The following is a 24,783-nucleotide window of genomic DNA, read 5'->3' as shown; positions in this document are numbered from 1 at the left end:
TCAGCCTGCGGAACGGTCTGCGGCCTAGCCAATAGGAAGAGCGCGTGGTACGTAGGGCCGCCCAATGGGGGCGCGAGCGGCGCGGTATTTGAATCCTGGAACTAGACGACTTCTCGAAGATCTTCAGCTTGCGGGCCCGGAGCCCAGTCCTAACTTCGCGGCGGAAGCTAGTCCTCTCTGTGTCCAGTCCGCGTCCTTCCCTGGGCGGGGCTGCCACTCTTGCTTGTCCGTTTCCTCATGGCGCTGCTCCGACGCCCGACGGTGAGTGGGCCGGCGACCCTCCGCACGGTCCTGGGCCCGGCCGCGCTGCCTGCTCCGCCGACTTTCGCTTCTCTTTCTCCTCGGCTTTGAACTTCGTTCCAAGCTGCGCCGCTTTCCTCTTCCTGCCGTCGGCTTGGGCCCTGGGGCCTGGCCGGCCCTGAGCTGAGGCCTATCCCCTACGGCTGACTTCTCCCCGCCTTGCTTCCGCTCTCCCGGTGCTGGCTCCTGGCCTGGCAGTCCCTTCCGCGGGGCGAGGGAAGCGTAGGAAAACGCCTCGGGCCTGGCACTTGTCAAGTGAGTCCCTGGAGCGCTGGGCCTAGGACTGGGCAAGGGGTTCCCGAGAGCGCTTTGTTGTCAAGAGAGTTATCTAAATACAGCTTCTTGGGGTTTTCTTCCTCTTTCAGTCCTTGCCAGCTAAGGAATCAGCGGTGGGGAAGGGGAGAAGGACGAAGAAATTCCGCAGGCTGAAAAGTATTTCAAATGTGTAATCAAGCAACAGCTATGGCTGTTTTTCAAATGTTTGCACATTTCACTTTGTATGAGTTTCCTCTATTTCTGCACACGAAGTCTTACAAGGCTAAGTTCGCCAATGTATGGTCTTGTCCCTTTAAAAAAGTAATTTCCTTTACTCAAATGTAATAGAGATATTATTTGGAGCCATATGGCAGACTAAAAGAAGGTCCAAATTCATTTATTTCATCTTTGCAAAAAACAAAGTGTTAATGGTGGTGTGGATTTTTTCTGTGGGTTTGAATCGTACCTGGATCTGCTTTTTTCCTTGCTGAAAAGTAGGGGGCCCTGACACACCTGAGCTCCATCCTCCTGGCTGTAGGCTTGTTAAAAGCTGCTGATTTCCCCTTCCAGATGGATTGACCTAGATTACCACTTCAACCCACAGGAAATTTCGAACGCTTTTTAAAATTGGCAGTGACTTGAACAGTGTGACTTTTGAGGATCCTAATAAGTTGAATACATTCTGTATTTAACTGTAATCCTTTTGTGAATGTGAGTCAAACTGATAAGTAATTTTTGTCTAAACTACCCATAAAGTGCTTTCATACTCAAATTCCCTTCTATTCAGGTAAGGCTTGCATATTCCCCTGCCCATCTATCTGTTCTGGTAGGTCCATTCAAACCCTCTGTTGGAAAATATGTTAAAATTAGGACCCCAAATTATCAAGAATAGTACATGCTGTTTTTTTCTCCTGAAATGTTTATCACATATAATAAAACAAACTTTTCTATGTAAAACTTTTCTTGTTTTTACTAACAAGTTTTTGTTTCTAAGTGCATTCTAACACATGTTAACAATTTTTATTTCATACAATTCACAGTTTCTCTGAATTTGAGATAAAACTATTTTACCCATGAAAACTTTTCTAAATATCCCTAATAAAAGAGAGCTCACATGCTATGGCACCCTCATAGCTAAAAGGCTGTCTTTAAAGATGTTGCCAATCTGAGCACTTATTTGTAGAATCAAAACCTAGTTTAGGTTTTAAACATCTGGCTTTCAAACAGCTTTTTAATATTGTATCTTAATTGCACCTGTTACTCATCTCTGTCCAGAAAGTTTTTTAAATAGATGCCATTCATATACAGGGTCCATATAGGAAATAGCCACTTACCTGTGAAGCTCTTAGTGGGATTAAAAAAAAAGTGAATGAGTGTATTTGCCTAATTTAGAGTGATGTTATAAATAGAAAGTAGCATTTTTAGACTTCCTAAAATTTGCCTTTCCCTCTCGCAGATAGACCTCAGTAGATTCACCATTGCCAAATCAATTCTGAACCTGAGGATCTGACACCAGCAAAGTATTGTAAATTATCTCAACTTTCAGTAATTTGTTTCCTTGTTTTTTTGTTTTTTTTAGGTGTCCACCGATTTAGAGAATAATGACACGGGAGTTAATTCTAAACCTAAAAGTCATGTGACTATCAGGCGGGCAGTTTTAGAAGAAATTGGAAATCGGGTTACAACCCGAGCCATACAAGTAGCTAAGGTAACAACTGTGAGGGCTGCACCTCTGCACACTAGGTTGACCCTGTAGAGCACTCAGTGGCAACACAGGCTGTCTTGCCCTCTTTACATTTCTTTTTCATTTCAGAAAGCCCAGAACACTAAAGTACCTGTTCCACCCACCAAAACAACAAATGTCAACAAGCACCCGAAACCTACTGCTTCTGTGAAACCAGTGCAGATGGATGTGTTGGCTCCAAAGGTAGGAAATTCTGAATTTACAAGCATACTTAACAGAGTAGCCAGTTTGGGGCTATGGTGTAAGGGCACCTTTATCGTCACTGTCACTTTTGAAGAACATTGATAGCAGGAGCTCTGCTTTAAGACAACAGTGTAGAAAATGAACATCTTTGTAGTAATGGTACCTTAACATAATGTTATGACCTTGAGTAACAAAGTTAAATACCTTAATACCTAAATAAATTTCATGATCTCAGAGGAAAATTTGATAGATTTTATTAAAAATAATTCACTATAGGAATGAACTTGCCTGTGAAGGGGGTGGAAGCTTGGAATTCTGAGATCTTCACTCATGGAAGAACAGAGCATACTACAACTGAGTATGCTTGTGTATGCGCGTATACACAGTCACTGCTGCAAATCGTGAACTCTGACTGGAATCAACAGTTTTTCTTGGAGTCCTTCCTTATTGCACTGAGTTGACATTATCTATTATAAATCTAGCAAATAAAAGAACCTTGGGGCTTCTCTGGTGGCTCAGTGGTGAAGAATCTTCCTGCCAGTGCAGGATGTGGGGGTTTGACCCCCGGGCCAGGAGGATCCCACGTGATGAGAAGCAACTGAACCTGTGTACCAGCAACAAGAGAAGCCACCATGAGAAGCCTGAGCACCGCAACTAGAGAGTAGGCCTAACTCCTGCAGCAAGAGAAAAGCCCGCACAACAAGTCCTAGAGCAGCTGAAAGTAAAATATAATTTAAAAAAAAAAACTTTTATTATTAAATATATAGGTATTTACACCTACATATTTGCATATTTATAATTTATTTGGCTGCATTGGGTCTTAGTTGTGGCTTGTGGGGTCTTTTGTTGCTGCGTACAGACTCTCTAGTTGTGGCGGCCAGGCTTAGTTCCCCTCTGGCACGTGGGATCTTAGCTCACCAACCAGGAATTGACCCACATCCCCTGCATTGACAGGCAGATTATTAATCACTGGACCACCAGGGAAGCCCTGCATATGCATATTAATCTGCTCTCTTAACAGACCCGATTCATTAAATGTTGGTGCTGGGAGAACTCCGGTAGCTTTTTTTCACACTCCACACATCCTTTACCAAAGAACCATGTCTCAAGTTCAGCACAGTCTCACAACTTTATTGTTTCTGAGCCTACTTTTCAGTTGTCTCTGACAACTCACAGAACTCATTCATCAATCTCATGTGAAGCTTTTGCTCTAGGACCACTTTTGTGTTGGACAACTAGTTGATGCCTGGTATCTTTGCACGCAGCAGACACTGGACAGTTTGGCCAGTGCACAGTTGGCTCACAGAACTTAGGTTATTATCTCCAGAGGCAAGCGAGATCTTAGAAAGGATTTTATAATAATTCAGTTATGTTGGAGACCAAAAGGAATGCTTTCAAGAAATTCTAAATTAAGGCCCAGACCAATTATCCTTGTCTTATCCTGGTGGCTTTTGGATATGACTAAACTTAGGTGTGCTTCTGAGTAGACACAGGTGATTATTCAAGCTGCTAAGGCATCTGAAGTACATATTTCTGTCTTATTCTTCTTTAAAATTTATTTTTATTTGTTTTTAACTGGATGGTAATTGCTTTGCAACGTACTGTTGGTTTCTGCTGTACAACAGGTGAATCAGCCATAAGCATACATATATCCCCTCCTTGCACCTCCCTCCCACCTCCCACTCCATCCCACCCCTGTAGGTTGTTGCAGAGCGCAGGGCTGGGCCCCTGTGTCATACGGCAGCTTCCCGCTGGCTGTCTCTTTTACGCACGGTGATGTGTATATTTCATGGCTACTCTCAGTTTGTCCTGTCCTCTCTGTTCCCCCGCCATGTCCACAAGTCTGTTCTCTACGTCTGTGTGTCTGTTCCTGCCCTGCAGATAAGTTCATCGGTACCATTTTTCTAGATCCCATATTTATGCATTCATATGCCTTGTTTGTTTTTCTGACTTATTTCACTCTGTATAACAGGCTTTAGGTTTGTCCACCTCAGTTCATCTGACTCAAATTTGTTCCCTTTATGGCTGAGTATATTCCATTGTCTATCAGTACCACAGCTTATTTATCCATTCATCTGTCAATGGACATCTAGGCTATTTTCATGTCCTGTTCATTGCATTAATAAATAGAGCTGCAGTGAACATTGGGGTATACATGTCGTTTTGAATTGTGGTTTCCTCAGGGTATATGCCAGTAGTGGGATTGCCGGATCACACAGTAGTCTTATTTCTAGTTTTTAAAGGAATCTCCATATTGTTCTCCATAGTGCCTATGTCAATTTACATTCCCACCAACAGCACAAGAGGGACTCCTTTTCTCCACATCCTCTCCAGTATTTATTGTTTGTAGATTTTTCATGATGGCCATTCTGACTGGTGTGAGATGGTGCCCCATTGTGGTTTTGATTTGTAGTTCTCTAATAATGAGAGATGTTGAGAGCATCTTTTCATGTGTTTATTGGTCATCTGTCTGTCTTCTTTGGAGAAATGTCTCCAAAGAAGGTCTTCTGCCACTTTTCTGAGTGTGTTGTTTGTTTTTCTGATATGGAGCTGCAGGAGCTGCTTGTATATTTTGGAGATTAACTCTTTGTCATTTGATTTGTTTGCAATTATTTTTTCTCATTCTGAGGGTTGTCTTTTCATCTTGTTTATTTCCTTTGCTGTGCAAAACGCTTGTAAGTTAAATTAGGTCCCATTTGTATATTTTTATTTCCATTAGTCTTGGAAGTGGGTCAGAGAGGATCGTGCTGGTGATTTATGTCAGAGTGTACTGCCTATGTCTTCCTGTAAGATTTTTACATTTTCTGGTCTTACATTTAGGTCTTTAATCTATTTTGTGTTTATCTTTGTGTATGGTGTTGCTGCTCAGTCACTTCAGTCGTGTCCGACTCTGTGCGACCCCATAGACGGCAGCCCACCAGGTTTCCCCGTCCCTGGGATTCTCCAGGCAGGAACACTGGAGTGGGTTGCCATTTCCTTCTCCAGTGTATGGTGTTAGGAAGTGTTCTAATTTCCTTCTTTTACGTGTATCTGTCCAGTTTTCCCAGCACCATGTGTTGAAGGGGCTATCTTTGCTTCATTGTATATTCTTGGCTCCTTTCTCAACAATAAGGTGCCCGTAGGTGCGAGGGTTTATCTCTACACTTTCTATCCTGTTCCATTGGTCTGTATTTCTGTTTTTGTACCAATACCATACTGTCTTGATGCCTGTAGCTTTATAGTAGTATACTTCTGTCTTCTTAAACCAGGCTTCCTGGTACTGATTGCCCCTCCTGGGGAGAGTAATGACGATTATCCCTAAAAAGGAAACCTTAAACTGAAGCTGCACATACTTATTAAAACACACATCTGATTCTAGTCACTCTTGCTCAGTGCCTTCAGGGTATTCACTTCCCTTTGGATAAAATCTAAGCTCCCTAGCCATGGTCTCCCTCACCTTTCCAGTCGGTTTCTGTCACCTCATACACTACGCTCTCCATTCTCAAATCAATGCTTAGTCCCCAGACTTGCCTTGATTTCTTGGCTTCCCCTGGGACTTTGTACTCGTGTGCCTTTGCCTACTCAATGAGTTGTGCGCTCTCTGAAGACCTTACTAGGTTTCTCCCTAGGACCTCAGGTAGCTTTTCTTATTCCTTCTAGTAGTTCTTAAATTCTTTAGTAGATGAGTTATACCTGTATACCTCTTGCTCACCTGGCCCTTCCTCAATTCAAGACCTTTTCTTTAAGAGGGAAGGGCATGATTTGAATTGCTACATATCCTGTGGCTGTTACTGTTTTCTTCTTTTCTAAGACTGGAAACTGTCATCGTTGAGTTTTTATGTAAGTTAAATTTGTTTATTATCCTGCCTTCTCTTTCTTTCTACATTTTATTACATTAATATGTATTCTTACAGCCTAGCAGTCCTAGGCTATACTTTGAGAAGTACCTCTTATTCTTTAAAAAAAAAAAAAAAGTAATGGTTTATTTATGCTTCATTACTAAATGCTTGTTTTAACTCCATACAATTTTAATTTGTGTAATTTTTTTTTTTTTTTTTTTAAATAATCACCCAGTCACGATAAGAAAATAAAATACTGGGTATCTACTTGCTCAGTCTTTGCTTCCTCCTGTTTTATTCATAGGCTGGAATGTGCTTTCCTGCTTTTTCATGTCAAATACTTTCTCAATTTAGAATAAATTAGTTGATCAGAAGAAAACATTACACTTGCTCAAGAGGGCACTGCCAAAGTAAACGATCAGTTCTAGGAATCTCTGAACCTAGGTGTCTAAGTTTCTTACACTCAGTAAATATTTACTGAACCCTACTATATGTCAGGGGGCCTTCCCAGGTGTAGCAGTGGTAAAAAAAAAAAAAAAAAAAAATCCACCTACCAGGAGGATTTTTCCTCCTGGGTGAACCAGACATGTGGGTTCAATCCCTGGGTTGGCAAGATCCTCTGGAGAAGGAAATGGAAACCCAGTCCAGTATTCTTGCCTGGGAAATACCATGGACAGAGGAGGCTGGTGGTATAGTCCAGTGGGTGGCAAAGAAACAGACATGACTGAGCAACCATGCCAAAAAAAATGTGTCAGGGATGATATAGGTATTTGAGATACCTTAGTGGACAAAATCAGTTTGAATAAATGTAAGGTTATAGAACTTACATTCTGGTAGAAGTAGAAAATAATATGCATAATATATAAATAAAGTCTGTGATATATTGTTGTTCAGTCGCTAGGTGGTGCCTGACTCTCTTGATCCCATGAACTGCAGCACACCAGGTTTCTCTGTCCTTCACATCTCCTTGACTTTGCTGAAACTCATGTCCATTGAGTCAGCAATACCATCCAAGCATCTCAACCTCTGTTGCCCCCTTCTCCTCTTGCCTTCAATCTTTCCCAGCATCAGGGTCTTTTCCAATGAGTTGGCTGCGTATCGGGTGGCCACGGTATTGGAGCTTCAGCTTCAGCATCAATCCTTCAATGAATATTCAGGGTTGATCCTTTAGGATTGACTGGTTTGATCACCTTGTTGTCCAAGGGACTCTCAAGAATCTTCTCCAGCACCACAGTTTGAAAGCATTAATTCTTCGGCACTCAGCCTTCCTTATGGTCCAGCTGTCGCATATGTACATGACTATTGGAAAAACCATAGCTTTGACTGTACGGACCTTTGTTGGCAAAGGTTGTTTGCTTTTTAATACACTGTCCAGGTTTGTCATAGCTATTCTTACAAAGAGCAAGTATCGTTTAATTTTCTGGCTGCAGTCACTGTCTGCAATGATTTTGGAGCCCAAGAAAATAAAATCTGTCACTGTTTTCACTTTTTTCCGTCTCTATTTGCCATGAAGTGATATTACTAGATGCCATAATCATAGTTTTTTGAATGTTGTGCCAAGTGTTTTGAATGTTTTAAGCCAACTTTTTCACTGTCCTCTTTCACCATGAAGTCTCTTAAAAAAAGAAAAAGTCTCTTTAGTTCCTCTTCGCTTTATGCCATTAGTGTGGTATCATCTGTATATCTGAGGTTGTTGATATTTCTTCCCGCAATCTTGATTCCAGCTTGTGCTTCATCCAGCCTGGTATTTCGTATGGTTTACTCTGCTAAATAAGAGTTAAATAAGCAGGGTGACAATATACAGCCTTGATGTATATTGGAACCAATTTGGAACCAGTCTGTTGTTCCATGTCCAGTTCTAACTGTTGCTTCCTGACCTGCATATAGGTTTCTCAAGAGGCAGGTCAGGTGGTCTGGTATTCCCATCTCTTTCAGAATTTTCCACAGTTTGTTGTGATCTACACAGTCAAAGGCTTTAGTTTAGTCAATGAAGCAGAAGTAGATATTTGGAATTCCCTTGCTTTTTTTTGTGATCCAATGGATGTTGGCAGTTTGGTCTCTGGTTCTTCTCTTTTCTAAATTCAGCTTGAACATCTGGAAGTTCTCAATTCACTTATCGTTGAAGCCCAGCATGAAAGATTTTGAGCATTACCTTGCTAGTATGTGAAATAAGTGCAATTGTGCAATAGTTTGAACATTGTTTGGCATTGCTCTTCTTTGAGATTGGAATGAAAACTGACCATTTCCAGTCCTGTGACCACTGCTGAGTTTTCCAAATTTGCTAGCATATTGAGTACAGCATTTTCACAGCATCGTCTCTTAGGATTAGAAATAGTTCAGCTAGAATTCCATCACCTCCACTAGCTTTGTTCATAGTGATGCTTCCTAGGGCCCACTTGACTTCCCATTCCAGGATGTCTGGCTGTAGGTGAGTGATCACACACCATTGTTGTTATCTGGATCATTAAGACCTTTTTCATACAGTTCTTCTGTGTATTCTTGCCACCTCTTCTTAATATCTTCTGCTTCTGTTAGATCTATACCATTTCTGTCCTTTGTAGTATCCATCTTTGCATGAAATGTTCCCTTGGTATCTCTAATTTTCTTGAAGAGATCTCTAGTCTTTCCCATTCTGTTGTTTTCCTCTGTTTCTTCGCATTGTTCATTTAGGCAGGCTTTCTTATCTCTCCTTGCTATTCTTTGGAACTCTGCATTCAGATATGTATACCTTTCTTTTCCTCCTTTGCCTTTCTCTTCTCTTCTTTTCTCAGCTATTTGTAAGACCTCCTGAGGCAACCACTTTGCCTTCTTGCCATTTCTTTTTCTTGGGGATGGTTTTAATCACCAATCCTGTACAGTGGTACGAATTTTCATCCATAGTTCTTCAGGCACTCTGTCAGATTTAGTCTCTTGAATCTATTCGTCACCTCCACTGTATAATCATAAGGGATTTGATTTAGGTCATACCTGAATGGCCTAGTAGTTTTCCCTACTTTCTTCAAATTGAGCCTGAATTTTGCAATAAGGAGCTGATGATCTGAGTCACAGTCAGCTCCTGCTCTTGTTTTTGCTGACTGTATAGAGCTTCTCCATCTTCGGGTGCAAAGAATATAATCAGTCTGATTTTGGTATTGACCATCAGGTGATGTCCTTCTGTAGAGTTGTCTCTTGTGTTGTTGGAAGAGGGTGTTTGCTATGATCAGTGCATTCTCTTGGCAAAACTGTTAGCTTTTGCCCAGCTTCATTTTGTACTCCAGGGCCAAACTTATGTGTTACTCCAGATATCTCTTGACTTCCTACTTTTGCATTCCAGTCCCCTGTGATAAAGGACGTCTTTTTTGGTATTAGTTCCAATAGGTCTTATAGGTCTTCATAAAATAGTTCAGCTTCGGCATTAGTGGTTAGGGCATAGACTTGGATTATTGTGATATTGAATGGTTTGTCTTGGAAATTAACTGACATCATTCTGTTGTTTTTGAGATTGCACCCAAGTAACTGCATTTTGGACTCTTTTGTTGACCATGAGGGCTACTCCATTTCTTCTAAGGGATTCTTTTCCACAGTAGTAGATATAATGGTCATCTGAATTAAATTCGTCCATTCCCGTCCATTTTATTTCACTGATTCCTAAAATGTCAATATTCGCTTTTGCCATCTTCTGTTTGACCATATCCAATTTACCTCGAGTCATGGACTGAACATTCCAGGTTCCTATGTAATGTTTTTTAACAGCATCGGACTTTACTTTCACCACCAGACACATCCACAACTGGGCGTTGTTTACCTTTGGCTCAGCCTCTTCATTCTTTTGGAGCTGTTTTCTCTGCTCTTCCCCATTAGCATCATGGACACCTACCGACCTGGAGGGCTCATCTTTCATTGTCATGTCTTTTTGCGTTTTCATAGTGTTCGTGGGGTTCTCAAGGCAAGAATAGTAAGTGATTTGCCATTCCCTTTTCCAGTGGACCATTTTATCAGGCCCTGACTTGCAGGGACATGCCCTTCAGCCACCTCATGTAGCTGAATGACATGCCCTGTGCCCTGGTTGTCCCCCTGCTGGTCCTCGTTGAGCGTGTAAACCTTCACTGGCCACTGAATGTTGGTCAGTGTGCCATCCGGGGGCCAAGGCAAAGGCCCTGCTGGAGTCACCAGGGAGGGGCTCTGGGAAAGGAACTGATGCTGAAGAACGCCCAGGAGTGGGGTGCACCCCCGCCTCACTGCTGCCATTGCCCACCCTGGGGCCGTTACATCACCCAGGAGCAGAGGGCACCCCGGCCTCTCCTCTGTGGTATATTAGGAGGTTATAGATTCGTTGGGTAAAACACTAGAGAGATGAAACGTGTGTGTGTTGGGGGAGGGGGGCACGCTATAGAAACAGATGGTAATTTTAAATAGGGGTAAATCTAATTGAAAAGATAACACTTAAGCAAAACTTGAAGAAGAACGTGAGGGAATTACCCACGTGGATACAAGGACTGAGCCTTCTGGGAAGAGGGAGCCTGCTTGTGGTGAGGGAGGCCTGACCAGGAGGCTGATGAGGAGCTAACAGTGGGGAGAGAAGTAAGCGATGGGTTAGCAAGGGAAGAGGGAAGGGCCAGATCATGTAGGGCCCATAAGCCCTACCTGGGCGTACACTGTGAGGACCTGGGTTTTCATTTTGAGTAAAATTAGAGCATTTTTTTTTTTTGACTAAAGTACATTTTTAACTGAAGGATGAGACCATTTTTAAACAGAAGAGTTTATCTCCAAATACTTCATCTACTTGAATTATTCACCTCTTACTCTGAAATGTATTTGTTGGGGCTTTATTATTTATAAAAATGCATGTGATGCTTTTAACCAGTTGACCCTGCATTTGTGATCAAGTCTGCTCCTAAGGTCCATGCGCTTTCCCTTGTGGGTGCAGGGTCCTTCTCCCACACCTCAGGACATCTCCATGAAGGAGGAGAACCTCTGCCAAGCTTTTTCTGATGCCTTGCTCTGCAAAATTGAGGATATTGATACCGAGGACTGGGAGAACCCTCAGCTCTGCAGTGACTACGTAAAGGATATCTACCAGTATCTAAGGCAGCTTGAGGTGAGAGGGCCTTTGTGGTTTGGTTGTACAGCAGTGTGGAATCTGCCACACAGCTGGGAAGGAAATGAAATTTGCTTTTTTTTTTTTTACTTTAAAAAAAATTTATTTAATGGCACACCACTCCAGTACTCTTGGCTGGAAAATCCCATGGACAGAGGAGCCTGGTGGGCTGCAGTCCATGGGGTCGCTAAGAGTCGGACACGACGGAGCGACTTCACTTTTACTTTTCACTTTCATGCATTGGAGAAGGACATGGCAACCCACTCCAGTGTTCTTGCCTGGAGAATTCCAGGGACCTCGGAGCCTGGTGGGCTGCCGTCTATGGGGTCACACACAGTCGGACACGACTGAAGTGACTTAGCATAGCATAGCATAGTTGAATTACAATGTGTTAATTACTGCTGTACAGCAAAATGACTCAGTTATATATACATATATGTTCTTTCTTGTATCCTTTTCCATTATGGTTTATCACAGGACATTGACTATAGCTAAAGCAGGACCTTGTTGTTCACCGAAGTCAGCTTTTTAAACTTTTCAATTCCACCCACAGGTTCTGCAGTCCATAAACCCACATTTCCTAGATGGGAGAGACATAAACGGCCGCATGCGTGCCATCCTGGTGGACTGGCTGGTGCAAGTGCACTCCAAGTTCAGGCTGCTGCAGGAAACGCTGTACATGTGTGTTGCCGTCATGGACCGATATTTACAGGTGAGCCCGCTTTGGGGACTCTGCGCAGAAGAAAAGACCAAAGGCCAGTTTATGAGATGCCAAAGAACTTCAAGTGCTAGGGAAGGCGGTAGTTCAAGCATGTCACACTTCCAGGAATGCTGACCATTGCTTTTAGGTCAGCCTGCTGAAAAGTGCCCAGAGGAGATGCTGTCTCACCACAACCATTCATCAAAGGAGACAAACCAGCAGATGGTCTGAAAGTCCATCTGAAGCCCACGGTGCCTTTGGAGGCTGGTTCTCCAAGGCCCACTTGCACAGTTTCCATAGTTCAGTACTCTTTGGTGTTAAGCTCTCTTATCTGAAAGATGAAGAGTTTAGCTAGAGAACTTAATAGCTTCCAGCCAGTCATAGCATTGAATGACTGTAGAAGAAGGAGGAGACAGTTTTCTTAAAAGGGCTGGAGGGATGTGTGGGGAGTATACTCAGAATGTGAGGTCTAAAGCAAAGAGGAAGGTAAGAAATGAAGCTGAGAGGCAGAAATAATCATCAAAATATCTACAGTAGTGCAAGAACACTGAGAAGAAATGCCAGACCTTGACCTCTAATGTGTTATCTACCAACTGGTAGTCCTGCAGGTAAGGATTTATTGATTTATTTTTAATTAATTTATTTGGCTACACCAGGTCTTAGTTGCAGCATGTGGGGTCTGGTTCCCCAACCAAGGGTTGAACCCAGGCCCTCTGCATTGAGAGTTTGGAGTCTTAGACACTGGATCACCAGGGAAGCCCTAAGGTTTTATTTATTTAAAGTCAACATTTATAATATAGGTGTAGGTCAATTACAATGCTGCCCAAACAATACAGTAATATCTGTGTTGATAATAATGACCCTGAGAGTCTGCAAAATGCTAAGCAACCATAGAGCCATTGGTTTTCATTGTCCCAAAATCCTCAGTGGTATAGAAAGCATTGTCATATTTTTGGCAGATTTTCAATACTGAGAGTTAAAGCAAAACACGCAAATTCCTAGTTTAAAAAAAAAAGTCAAGAGAAGGACTTACACTCTAGATTTAGGTTTCCTCTGACACTGAAGCATCTCTGGAAGGGTCTTCAGGCTGAATAATAAGTGTACTTTTGGTGAGGATTAAAGGAACGCTTGAGGCCCCCCTTCGTTGGCCCTCCTCACCTGTTAAACTCCTGCTTTTTTGGTTGGCCTCATCGTGACTCAGACCATGCTGAGTGCCACACTGGGGCTTCCCCAGACACTCAAGCCAGGACGATGCGAGCAGAGCACTGCCTGGGAGCTTGGTCATCAGGCTAATTCTTCCCTGTCAGCAATTGACCAATCTTGGGCTGGTGTCTGCATCTCTTCTCAGGCTATCTAATTGTGAGGGAAAAAATATGTACTGCCCAGGATTTTTGTGAGGATTCGATGAGATGATTGAATCTCAGCCCTGTGCCTGGCACAGAGCGAGCACTCCATGACAGGCAGGTGCCGCATGCTGTGGTGGTGGCTGGTCAGTGCTGAGGTTCCTGGGCCTTAAGAGAGGTGTGAGCAGGGCTGATGTGGGCTTCTCCAGGATTTGGTTTGCTCTCACTTTCCTCCACCCAGAGCCCCCGTTCTCCTTGGTTAAGACTTCTGGCACATTGTTCTTCTTTAGGTTCAGCCAGTCTCTCGTAAGAAGCTTCAGCTGGTTGGCATTACGGCACTGCTCTTGGCTTCCAAGTATGAGGAAATGTTTTCTCCAAACATCGAAGACTTTGTTTACATCACTGACAATGCTTATACCAGTTCTCAAATTCGAGAAATGGAAACTCTGATTTTGAAGGAACTGAAATTTGAGCTGGGTCGACCGTTGCCACTACATTTTTTAAGGCGGGCATCGAAAGCTGGGGAGGTAAGTGCCTCCAGTTCTCTAGGAGACTTTATTTTGCTGTTTGTTGTCTCATCCCAGAAATGATCCAATGAAAGGAAAGCTTATGAGTTGATAGGAAGCATTTCTTAGACAAGTCCTAATACTTGTCAGTTCTTAAAAGACTTTATGTTCTGTGTTTGTAATATGCTGGGGAACAGATCAGTGCCTGGGAAGGAAAAGAGATTTCAGTGGCTTTGATTTCCTAGATCTCACCCAGAATTTTTCAGGAGAGTAGTAACAGCCGTGCTTCTTTCCATCTCCGGCTGTTTTTTCGTAGGTCGATGTTGAACAGCACACTTTAGCCAAATACTTGATGGAGCTGACTCTCGTTGACTATGACATGGTGCACTATCACCCTTCCAAGGTGGCGGCAGCCGCTTCCTGCCTGTCCCAGAAGGTTCTAGGCCAAGGAAAATGGGTGAGTATTGAGTTTAAGAAGAAATGTACTAGCTATATTTTAGGGCCTCTTGATATGAAATGTATTAGCATTTTCACAGTGCTGTACTTGAAATAGCTGTTAAAAGTCCACAGGCCAAAAAGAGCCTCTGGAATGATGCAGGTGGAGACTGGGGGACTATGCCGTGGTATATTACACATGTGTTACAGCATCGTCAAGAGTGAGGAAGGCCACTAGAACTGAGGCAAGAAGATTTCTGGGTTATTTTGTTAAGTGAAACAAGCAAGTTGTCAAGCGCATAAGACAAAATAGGGCCAAGACCTGACCTTGTTTAGAAGGGTAAAGATGAATTGAGCCACTTTCAGGTTCATTCAAGTAGTCAAAGATGTCAGCTGCTCCCTGGGTTCTTGTTTCGAACATCAAAAAGGATAGCAGTGAAACATAGGGGACTGTTGCCTGCAGTCAGAGGAGCAGTTTTGTGGACGAGCCCACTCTTGACCACCACTAAACAGTTTTATTTATTTATATATTTTTTAAAAAAGCACTTATTTATTTGGCTACACCAGGTCTTAGTTGCAGCATGTGGGATCTAGTTCCTTGATGAGGGATCCCCTGCATTGGGAGCACAGAGTCTTAGCTGCTAGACTACCAGGGAGGTTCCTATTAAGCAGTTTTAGAGTCCACAAACAGCAGAGCAAACACATTAGCTGAACCCAGGAGGCAATAAGACCCCATCTTATCACAAGATCACAAAGCCAAGGCAGATCCATGTGGTTCCAACCTTTGTCTGCATGGCCTGTGATGGATACATGCAAGATTGCCAGGGTGCCATGGTGAACCTGTTCCTCTACACAGTCGATAGAGTTTACATTTATATAAGAAAGAATGGAAATAAGAGAGAGGGGATATGTATGTGTGTGATGTATTTGCTCATTTTTCAAAAAACATATAAATGGAAATGAATGAAGATGGATACCTCTGGGTGTGGGTATGGGGAAGCAGGACTCCTGGTTATAATTTTTTATTAGCTTGTATACAACGTAATGTAACTTTTTTGACTTTTGAACAATATTGGCATTCTATGCAAATCCTGAACTGGAATTAAGCAGAAAAATGTTACTGTATATTCAGAGTGGCAACAGAGAGAAGAATTTTGAACACAGCATTCTGACTGTGCATCTATAGTGGGATGTGAAGGTCAATAAAATGAACAAAAAAGGTCACATTTAAAGCTTACTTGGGAGGTTCACTAATCTGTTAATAGGAGGTAGTAGTCTGTTAGAATTCTGAAAGTATGTTGTAGGATAAAGCAAATAAGAGTAGACCTTCCTTGGTGGCTCAGACAGTGAAGAGTCTGCCTGCAATGCGGAGACCCAGGTTTGATCTCTGGGTCGGTAAGATCTCTGGAGAAGGGAATGGCAACCCACTCCAGTATTCTTGCCTGGAGAATTCGACAGAGGAGACCATCTATGGGATTGCGTAGAGTTTGACATGACTGAGCAAATAAACATTCATGTTATTAAGGATGAAAACTCTCACTGTAAGAAGATAAAATATTGTTAACAAACAAAAAGAAAACCCTGTAATATTAATTCTGTTTTAGAAACATCAATAAATTAATAATGAAAGGACCAGAAAGAGTGATAACCCAGTAGCAATGAAGATGCCTAGTGCTCTCATCTTAGATACTCAAGGCATGACCCACTAGGAACTAGGGCTCCTTTGAGAAATATCTGATTTCAGAACTATGGCAGGGGAAGTACACGGTGAGCCTAGAGCAGTTTATAACAGGGAGCAAGCAAATTCTCAAACATCAATGGGGTTACGTCAAAAGAGGACATAGAAACTGGCTTGAAAGGGTTCCTTCTGACTACAGTTGAGCATTAAAAAGAATTATGATCCAATAGATTATAATGCATTAAAAAATGCATGAGTCCATAATGATAAAAAAAGGAAGAAAGGAAGATGAGGAAGAGAGGGAGGGAGTTAAAAAAAAATTCAGTAGAAAGCCCAGCTAATTAGAAATAATGGTAGAGATAGAAACCCACCATTTTTAACCCCCCAGTGATAATTGATTCCAGCAAGGATCATCAGTTGATGATTATAAGCATTAGGTAAAATAATTTTGGAGAACAAGATTCATATTGTTCTCCAAGTATCACCCCTCAGTTGCATAGTGATTCTGAAGAAAACCTGTATCTTTGACAACCTGACTTGACCTCCTTCTCATGCAGTAGGAAGTATGCATTTTCCCCTATCGACAATTCATGTTCAAAATGTTGTATTTGAATCTAGCCATCAGGAAACAGACAAATCCAGAATGTGGGAAATTCTCAAACCAGCTGGCCTGGATCCTTCAAAAAAGTCAGTGTCACTTAAAGCCAAGAAAATGGGAGTCTGAAATTAAACACCAAAGACAACAGCAACCAAATGGACTGTGTGTACCTTATTGGACCCTGGGTATATATTAAAAAAAAAATCTGTAAAAGATATTTTTGCAGCAATTGGAGAGATTTGAATATTGACTGTATAATAGATGATACTATGGAACTGTTGATGTTTCTTATGTGATAAAGTTATTGTGGCTAGGGAGGAAAATATCAATAGTTTTTAGGAGATACTTGTGAAACATTTAGAAGTGATGTGTCATGGTGTCTGCGACTCACTTCCTTTTCCATAATTTTTTTTCATTTATTTTTGACTACGCTGGGTCTTGTTGCTCATGCAGGCTTTCTCTCGTGGTGGTGAGGGGGCTACTCTATAGTTGTGCTGCACAGGCTCCTCATTGCAGTTCTAGGCTGCACATATTTCAGTAGTTTCGACTTGTGGGCTCTAGAGCGCAAGCTCAATAGTTGCGGCACACGGGCTTATTTGCAGCACAGTGTGTGGAATCTCCTGGAACCAGGGATCGAACCTATATCCCTTGTATTGGCAGGCGGCTTCATAACCCCTGAACCACCAGGGAAGTCCTACGACTCACTTTCACATGGTTCAGCCATTCGATGGCTTCACATATCACATACAACTTTTGCTGAACCGTGTGAAAGTGAGTTGCAGATGCTATGAGTGAGTGGCAGGGGAGGAGAAGAGGAGGAGAGAAAGTGGTGAAATATTAAGAACTGATGAATCTGCACAAAGACTATACAGATATTATTTTATTCTTTCAATTTTTCTATAGATTTGAGATTATTTGACATAAAAATAGGCAAGGATGGGGAGGTGGGAGGGAGGTTTAATAGAGGGGCATATATGACATGAGTTTGAGCAAACTCCAGGAGATGGTGAAGAACACGGAAGCCTGGCGGCTGCAGTCCATGGGGTCGCAGAGTCGGACATGACTGAGCGACTGAACAACAATGGTTTATTAACGCTGTTGTATAGCAGAAACCAACAAAACATTGCAAAGCAATTTTCCTCCAATTAAAAACATTAAAAAACACACACACAAAATTGGAGACAAAAAGTCACTGGTCCACGGAGGGCACGTGATCTTGGTACCAGTGGCCCATTTTAGTCTTATTAGAGCTGCTTCCTTGGCTCTAAACCTAGCAACTGTAGGCCTCCCTGTTTACTGGCAGTTAATATCAAAATGCCAGTAGCTGTGTGTTACATCAGATTCACTCTTGCTTACTTCTTTTTTCCTTTAAACTATTTTAGGATTAAGGTTATATTGTGGTTTATTTTCCCAATTATATTGTGCATATGAAAGTGGTGTGTTTTAGCTTTTAGAATTTTATCACAAACTGAAATCGTCAGGTTACATATCTTCATGCAAAATAAGTCTTACTATCAGTCAACAGCTGTCTTTTTTGCTTAAATTTTGTTCTCTGGGAGGCTGGGTGTACATGCTTCTGAGTGCTGTGGCTTTTCTCGTTCTTAACCATGAGGGCCCAACAAGAGAGCCCTGTGTGTTGTGTGCTCAAGTTCCTTCAGTCGTGCCCAACTCTTTTGCAACCCTATGGGCTGTAGCCTGCCAGTCTCCTCTGTCCATGAGATTCTCCAGGCAAGAATACTGCGGTGGGTTGCAATGCCCCGCTGCAGGGGATCATGGCCATGCCTCCCTGACCCAGGGATCAAACTTGCTTCTCTTGTGTCTCCTGCATTGGCAGGTGTTCTTTACCACTGGTGCCACCTGGGAAGTCATAATTCTTTTGGGTTTCATAGCTTAGATTGCTGCTTATGTCCCAGTTTCTTTCTTTCTTTTTTTTTTAAATTTATTTATTTTTGGCTGTGCTAGGCCTCCCTTGTTGAGCGTGGGTTTTCTCTGGTTGCGGCAAGCAGGGCTACTGTAGTCACTGTGCATGGGCTTCTTACTGCAGTGCTTTTCTGGGTATAATGCGTGGGCTTAGTTGCCCCATGGCATGTGAAATCTTCCTGGACCAGGGATTGAACCCGTGTTCCCTGCATTAGCAGGTGAATTCCGTTTTTTTTTAAATTGAAGGATAATTGCTTTACAGTATTGTCTTGGTTTCTGCCGTACATCAACATGAATCAGCCACAGGTATACCTATGTCCCCTCCCTCTTGAACCTCCCTTCCACCTCCCACCCCATCACACCCCTCTAGGTTGTCACAGAGCCCTGGTTTGAGTTCCCTGGGTCATAAAGCAAATTCCTACTGGCTATCTGTTTTACATATGGCAGTGTGTATGTTTCCATGCTACTCTCTCTGCATTTGTCCTGCCTTTTCCTTCCCCCTCCCCCTGTGTCCCTAAGTCTGTTCTGTGTGTCTGCATCTCCATCACTGCCCTGCAAATAGCTTCATCAGTACCATCTGTCTAGATTCCATATGCATGTGTAAATATACGATATTTTGTTTTTCTCTTTTTGACTTACTTCACTCTGTATGATAGGCTCTAGGTTCATCCACTTCATTAGCACTGACTCAAATGCTTTCCTGTTTATGGCTGAGTAGTTTTCCATTGTACATATGTACCACAGCTTCTTTATCCAGTCATCTGTTGGTGGACATCTAGTTCGCTTGTCCTAGCTATTGTAAATAGTGGTAGCAGGTGGATTCTCTTTTTTAAAAAAATTAATTAATTTAATTGGAGGCTAATTACTTTACAATATTGCGGTGGTTTTTGTCATACATCGACATGAATCAGCCACAGGTGTACATGCGTCCCTGAACCCCCTTCCTGCCTCCCTCCCCACCCCATCTCTCTGGGTTGTCCCAGAGCACTGGCTTTCATTGCCTTGCTTTATGCATCAAGCTTGCACTGGTCATCTGTTTTGACTATGCCAAAGCCTTTGACTGTGTGGATCACAATTCAGTTCCATTAAGTCCAGTCACTCAGTCATGTCCAACTCTTTGCGACCCCATGAATTGCAGAACGCCAGGCCTCCCTGTCCATCACCAACTCCCAGAATTCACCCAAACTCACGTCCATCGAGTCGGTGATGCCATCCAGCTGTCTCGTCCTCTGTCATCCCCTTCTCCTCCTGCCCCCAATCCCTCCCAGCCTCAGAGTCTTTTCCAGTGAGTCAACTCTTCGCATGAGGTGGCCAATACTGGAGTTTCAGCTTTAGCATCATTCCTTCCAAAGAACACCCAGGACTGTTCTTTAGAACTGAGTGTTCTAAAGAACACTCCTTTAGAATGGACTGGTTGGATCTCCTTGCAGTCCAAGGGACTCTCAAGAGTCTTCTCCAACACCACAGTTCAAAAGCATCAATTCTTCGGCACTCAGCTTTCTTCACAGTGCAACTTTCACATCCATACATGACCACTGGAAAAACCATAGCCTTGACTAGACGGACCTTTGTTGGCAAAGTAATGTCTCTGCTTTTACAATAAACTGGAAAATTCTGAAAGAGATGGGAATACCAGACCACCTGACCTACCTCTTGAGAAACCTGTATGCAGGTCAGGAAGCAACAGTTAAAACTAGACATGGGACAACAGACTGGTTCCAAATAGGAAAAGGAGTACATCAAGGCTGTATATTATCACCCTGCTTATTTAACTTATATGCAGAATACATCATGAGAAATGCTGGGCTGGAAGAAGCACAAAGCTGGAATCAAGATTGCTGGGAGAAATATCAATAACCTTAGATATGCAGATGACACCACCCTTATGGCAGAAAGTGAAGAGGAACTAAAAAGCCTCTTGATGAAAGTGAAAGTGGAGAGTGAAAAAGTTGACTTAAAGCTCAACACTCAGAAAACAAAGATCATGGCATCTGGTCCCATCACTTCATGGGAAATAGATGGGGAAACAGTGGAAGCAGTGTCAGACTTTATTTTTCTGGGCTCCAAAATCCCTGCAGATGGTGATTGCAGCCATGAAATTAAAAGATGCTTACTCCTTGGAAGGAAAGTTATGACCAACCTAGACAGCATATTAAAAAGCAGAGACATTACTTTGCCAGCAAAGGTCCGTCTAGTCAAGGCTATGGTTTTTCCAGTGGTCATGTATGGATGTGAGAGTTGGACTGTGAAGAAAGCTGAGCGCCGAAGAATTGATGCTTTTGAACTGTGGTGTTGGAGAAGACTCTTGAGAATCCCTTGGACTGCAAGGAGATCCAAGCAGTCCATTCTAAAGGAGATCAGTCCTGGGTGTTCTTTGGGAGGAATGATGCTAAAGCTGAAACTCAAATACTTTGGCCACCTCATGTGGAGAGTTGACTCATTGGAAAAGACCCTTATGATGGGAGGGATTGGGGGCAGGAGGAGAAGGGGATGACAGAGGATGAGATGGCTGGATGGCATCACTGGCTCGATGGACATGAGTCTGAGTGAACTCTGGGAGTTGGTGCTGGACAAGGAGGCCTGGCGTGCTGCAATTCATGGGGTCGCGAAGAGTCGGACACGACTGAGCGACTGAACTGATCTGAACTGAATATACATGTTTCAATGCTATTCTCTCAAATCATCACACCCTCACCTTCTCCCACATAGTCCAAAAATCCGTTCTTTACATCTGTGTCTCTTTTGCTGTCTTGCATGTAGGGTCATCGTTACCATCTTTCTAAATTCCATATATATGTGTTAATATACTGTATTGGTGTTTCTCTTTCTGACTTCACTCTGTATAATAGGCTCCAATTTCATCCATCTCATTAGAACTGACTCAAATACATTCTTTTTTATAGCCGAGTAATATTCCATTGTGTTTATGTACCACAACTTCCTTATCCATTCGTCTGCCAATGGACATCTAGGTTGCTTCCATATCCTGGCTATTGTAAAAAGTCCTGCGCTGAACACTGGGGTACATGTGTCTCTTTCAATTCTGATTTCCTCGGTATGTATGCCCAGCATTGGGATTGCTGGGTTGTATGGCAATTCTATTTCCAGTTTTTTAAGGAGTCTCCAGAGTATTCTCCGTAGTGGCTGTACCAGTTTGCATTCCTACCAACAGTGTGAGAGGGTTCCCTTTTCTCCAGCACCCTCTCCAGCATTTATTGCTTGTAGACTTTTGGATCGCAGCCATTCTGACTGGCATGAGATGGTACCTCATTGTGGTTTTGATTTGCATTTCTCTGTTAATGAGTGATGTTGAGCATCTTTTCATGTGCTTGTTAGTCATCTGTATGTTTTCTTTAGATAAATATCTATTTAGTTCTTTGGCCCACTTTTTGATTGGGGTCGTTTATTTTTCTGGTATTGAGCTGCATGAGCTACTTGTATATTTTGGAGATTAATTCTTTGTCAGTTGTTTTGTTTGCTATTATTTTCTCCTATTTTGAAGGCTGCCTTTTCACCTTGATTATAGTTTGCTTCGTTGTGCAAAAGCTTTTAAGTTTAATTAGGTCCCATTTGTTTATTTTTGTTTTTATTTCCATTACTCTGATAGGTGGGTCATAGAGGATATTGCTGTGATTTATGTCAGAGAGTGTTCTGCCAATGTTTTCCTCTAAGAGTTTTGTAGTTTATGGTCTTACATTTAGATTTTTAATCCATTTTGGTTTATTTTTGTGTATGGTGTTTAGAAAGTGTTCTAGTTTCATTCTTTCACAGGTGGTTGACCAGTTTTCCCAGCACCATTTGTGAAAGAAATTGTCTTTTCTCCACTGTATATTTTTGTAGCAGGTGGATTCTTAACCACTGAGCCACCAGGGAAGTCCCCCGGTTTATTTCCTAGTCCTGAACCTCTTCCCCTGACTGCCAGGATGGATATCTGGGCTTTCAACTCCCCACTGGACGCTGCCACGCTGGGCTGTTAAGCGGGGACTGAGGCGTGCCCTTAATGTCAGCCCTTTCTGGGCTGTTTATACTGTGTCCCTCTTTCCTTCCCCTTTCAGTGTGGCGACAGAGGCAAGCCTGAAAGCTTTGTTAGTTGAACTAACCTACTTATCTGTGCAACCTTCTTTAAAATGTAATTATTTGGGACCTTCGCCATTTGATTGAGCTGAGAGTTTTTGTAGTGTCTTAACTTAGTCCAGCTCAGAGCCAGAGTCATCCTGTGTTTCCTGGCAGCTTTGCTGATACTGCAATAGTGGTTGAGGCTGAGGCTGAATTTCCAGCAGGGAAGGATATTTTTATAGCTTTTACATCACTAATGTCAGCATATGTAAGATGTGCTGTCCTAAGGGAGAGGGGATTTCATCTCGCGGCTGCTTTGCACTGTGTTCCAGAACTTAAAGCAGCAGTATTACACCGGCTACACAGAGAGCGAGGTGCTGGAGGTCATGCGGCACATGGCCAAAAACGTTGTGCGTGTCAACGAGAACATGACCAAGTTCACCGTGAGTACTCTTCCCGCACCTGGTCAGACTCTAGGTTACGGGTTCAGGGTATGAGAGGACGGATGTGTATGTGTTTGCATCTTCATGTAAATACTTTGGCATGTGTGTGAGTCTGTTTCACACACGTTATCTTTCTCTAGTAGACCAGGGGCTGGAGCATACAGATAAACCCTGAGAGCTGACGGCCTTTACAACAAGGTAGATGGGCTCCCTGTGTCCAGCCCCAGGCAGCTGTTCAGTGCATTACCCATGTTCCACCCAACTTTCTGGGGCGGGCGCACCACGAGCAGGGAATGCCAACCTGCATGTAAGGGCCCGGCTTGAGTGGCCCTCTGGAAGGCTTGGGTATTCGGGTGACCTCATGCAGGGCCTTTGTCCAGCATCTTTTAGGACAGTGACTGAGAGGGACTGCCCAGGTGACACTAGTGGTAAAGAAGCCACCTGCCAGTGTGGGAGACATAAGTGACGTGGTTCAGTCCCTGGGTGGGGAAGAGCCTCTATTCTTGCCTAGAGAATCCCATGGACAGAGGAGCCTAGTGGACTCCACTCCATAGGGTCGCAAAGAGCTGGACACAACTGAGCAACTAACACTACAGTGCACCTGAACAGCAAGCGTGGTGAAGGAGGCGAGGCAAGCAGCCCATTCAGGAAGAGTCCTGGCGGCCGGCGTCTGTCTCTTTATGGCCCACCTGAGAGGAGAAACCAGGGGAGACAGGGTGCTGTCCTGTGCCTGTGTGATGCTGAGTATCAGGGCTCACCCAGGGTCTGGTGGCGAGAGCAGGTGTCCTCACGGTCTGGCGTGCGTCCTCCCTTGTAGCTTCAGCATGACTTAGCACACCAGGGAAGCAGTGTGTTTCGATCCTGAGAGTGTCCTCTGGGACCTGAGCACCAGTTACCGCTCATCTTTATGGCCAGTTACTGCTCCAGTGCTGGTAAATTTGTTACGTCCCAATGGCACTAGATATGATAAACAGCTCCTATCTCCACCGCTTGTGAGAGAAAGTCTGCTCTCTGGACCTTGAAATCGTTTGTTCCCCGTCACCTGTGCTACCAGCTGGGTTTTATCCATTCCTAGGCATGGCAGGAAATTGCCCTAGAGCAGTGTTCATCAACCTTTTCAGCACCAGGGACCAGTTTCATAGAAGACAATTTTTCCATGGATGGGATGGGGGGCATAATTTCGAGATGACTAAAGCACAATTACATTCATTGTGTACTTTATTTCTATTATTTTTACATTAGCTCCACCTCAGGTCATCAGGCATTCGATCCCAGAGGTTGGGGACCCCTGCCTAGTGCACTTGTGATCTTTACTGGTTTGGCATCATCATACCCTTTGGAGATTGTGGATCTGGCCCTTTGATACTTGTAAATTAGACTAGGAATAAGGTGTAAGGTTGGGGGCGTCGTGGGGGGCTCCTGATGTGTGCTTAATCGCTGATGACTTCTGCAGGCCATCAAGAATAAGTATGCAAGCAGCAAACTCCTGAAGATCAGCACGATTCCTCAGTTGAACTCAAAAGCCATCCAGGAGCTTGCCTCACCTCTGCTGGGACGGTCCTAGGCTCCAGGGCCCTGGGGAAGAGTGTGTCGTTCGTGCACTTTGTCTTGCTGATCTGGAATTCCTGAGTTTGTATATAGTCCTCTGGTCTATCTCATGAAACCTCTTAGACCAGTTTTCTAAATGTATATTGAGGAAAAATAAAGCTATCGATTTTCTTAAGGTA

The 24,783-nt window shown here is 43.2% G+C and overlaps 1 protein-coding gene across 2 annotated transcripts; it reads left to right on the top strand.

The window, feature by feature from the left end:
• The first annotated feature begins 93 nt into the window (after positions 1–93).
• CCNB2 (cyclin B2) lies at positions 94–24,783 on the top strand. Of its 2 annotated transcripts, XM_019968753.2 has the most exons (9): positions 94–261; positions 2,135–2,263; positions 2,369–2,482; positions 11,207–11,377; positions 11,931–12,089; positions 13,711–13,947; positions 14,243–14,383; positions 22,946–23,056; positions 24,510–24,783. In XM_019968753.2, the coding sequence occupies exons 1-9, from the start codon at positions 238–240 to the stop codon at positions 24,618–24,620; spliced, it is 1,197 nt and encodes a 398-aa protein (XP_019824312.2). In that variant the 5' UTR covers positions 94–237; the 3' UTR covers positions 24,621–24,783. The 2 variants fall into 2 exon arrangements, with proteins under 2 accessions (XP_019824312.2, XP_070652774.1); XM_070796673.1 differs by lacking the exons at positions 22,946–23,056; positions 24,510–24,783 and adding an exon at positions 16,658–17,150.

Source organism: Bos indicus, chromosome 10 (genome assembly GCF_029378745.1).
Source record: "Bos indicus isolate NIAB-ARS_2022 breed Sahiwal x Tharparkar chromosome 10, NIAB-ARS_B.indTharparkar_mat_pri_1.0, whole genome shotgun sequence".
Classification (NCBI taxonomy): domain Eukaryota; kingdom Metazoa; phylum Chordata; class Mammalia; order Artiodactyla; family Bovidae; genus Bos; species Bos indicus.
The sequence above is the reverse complement of the archived record's forward strand: the minus strand, read 5'-3'. Positions and strand labels throughout refer to the sequence as shown.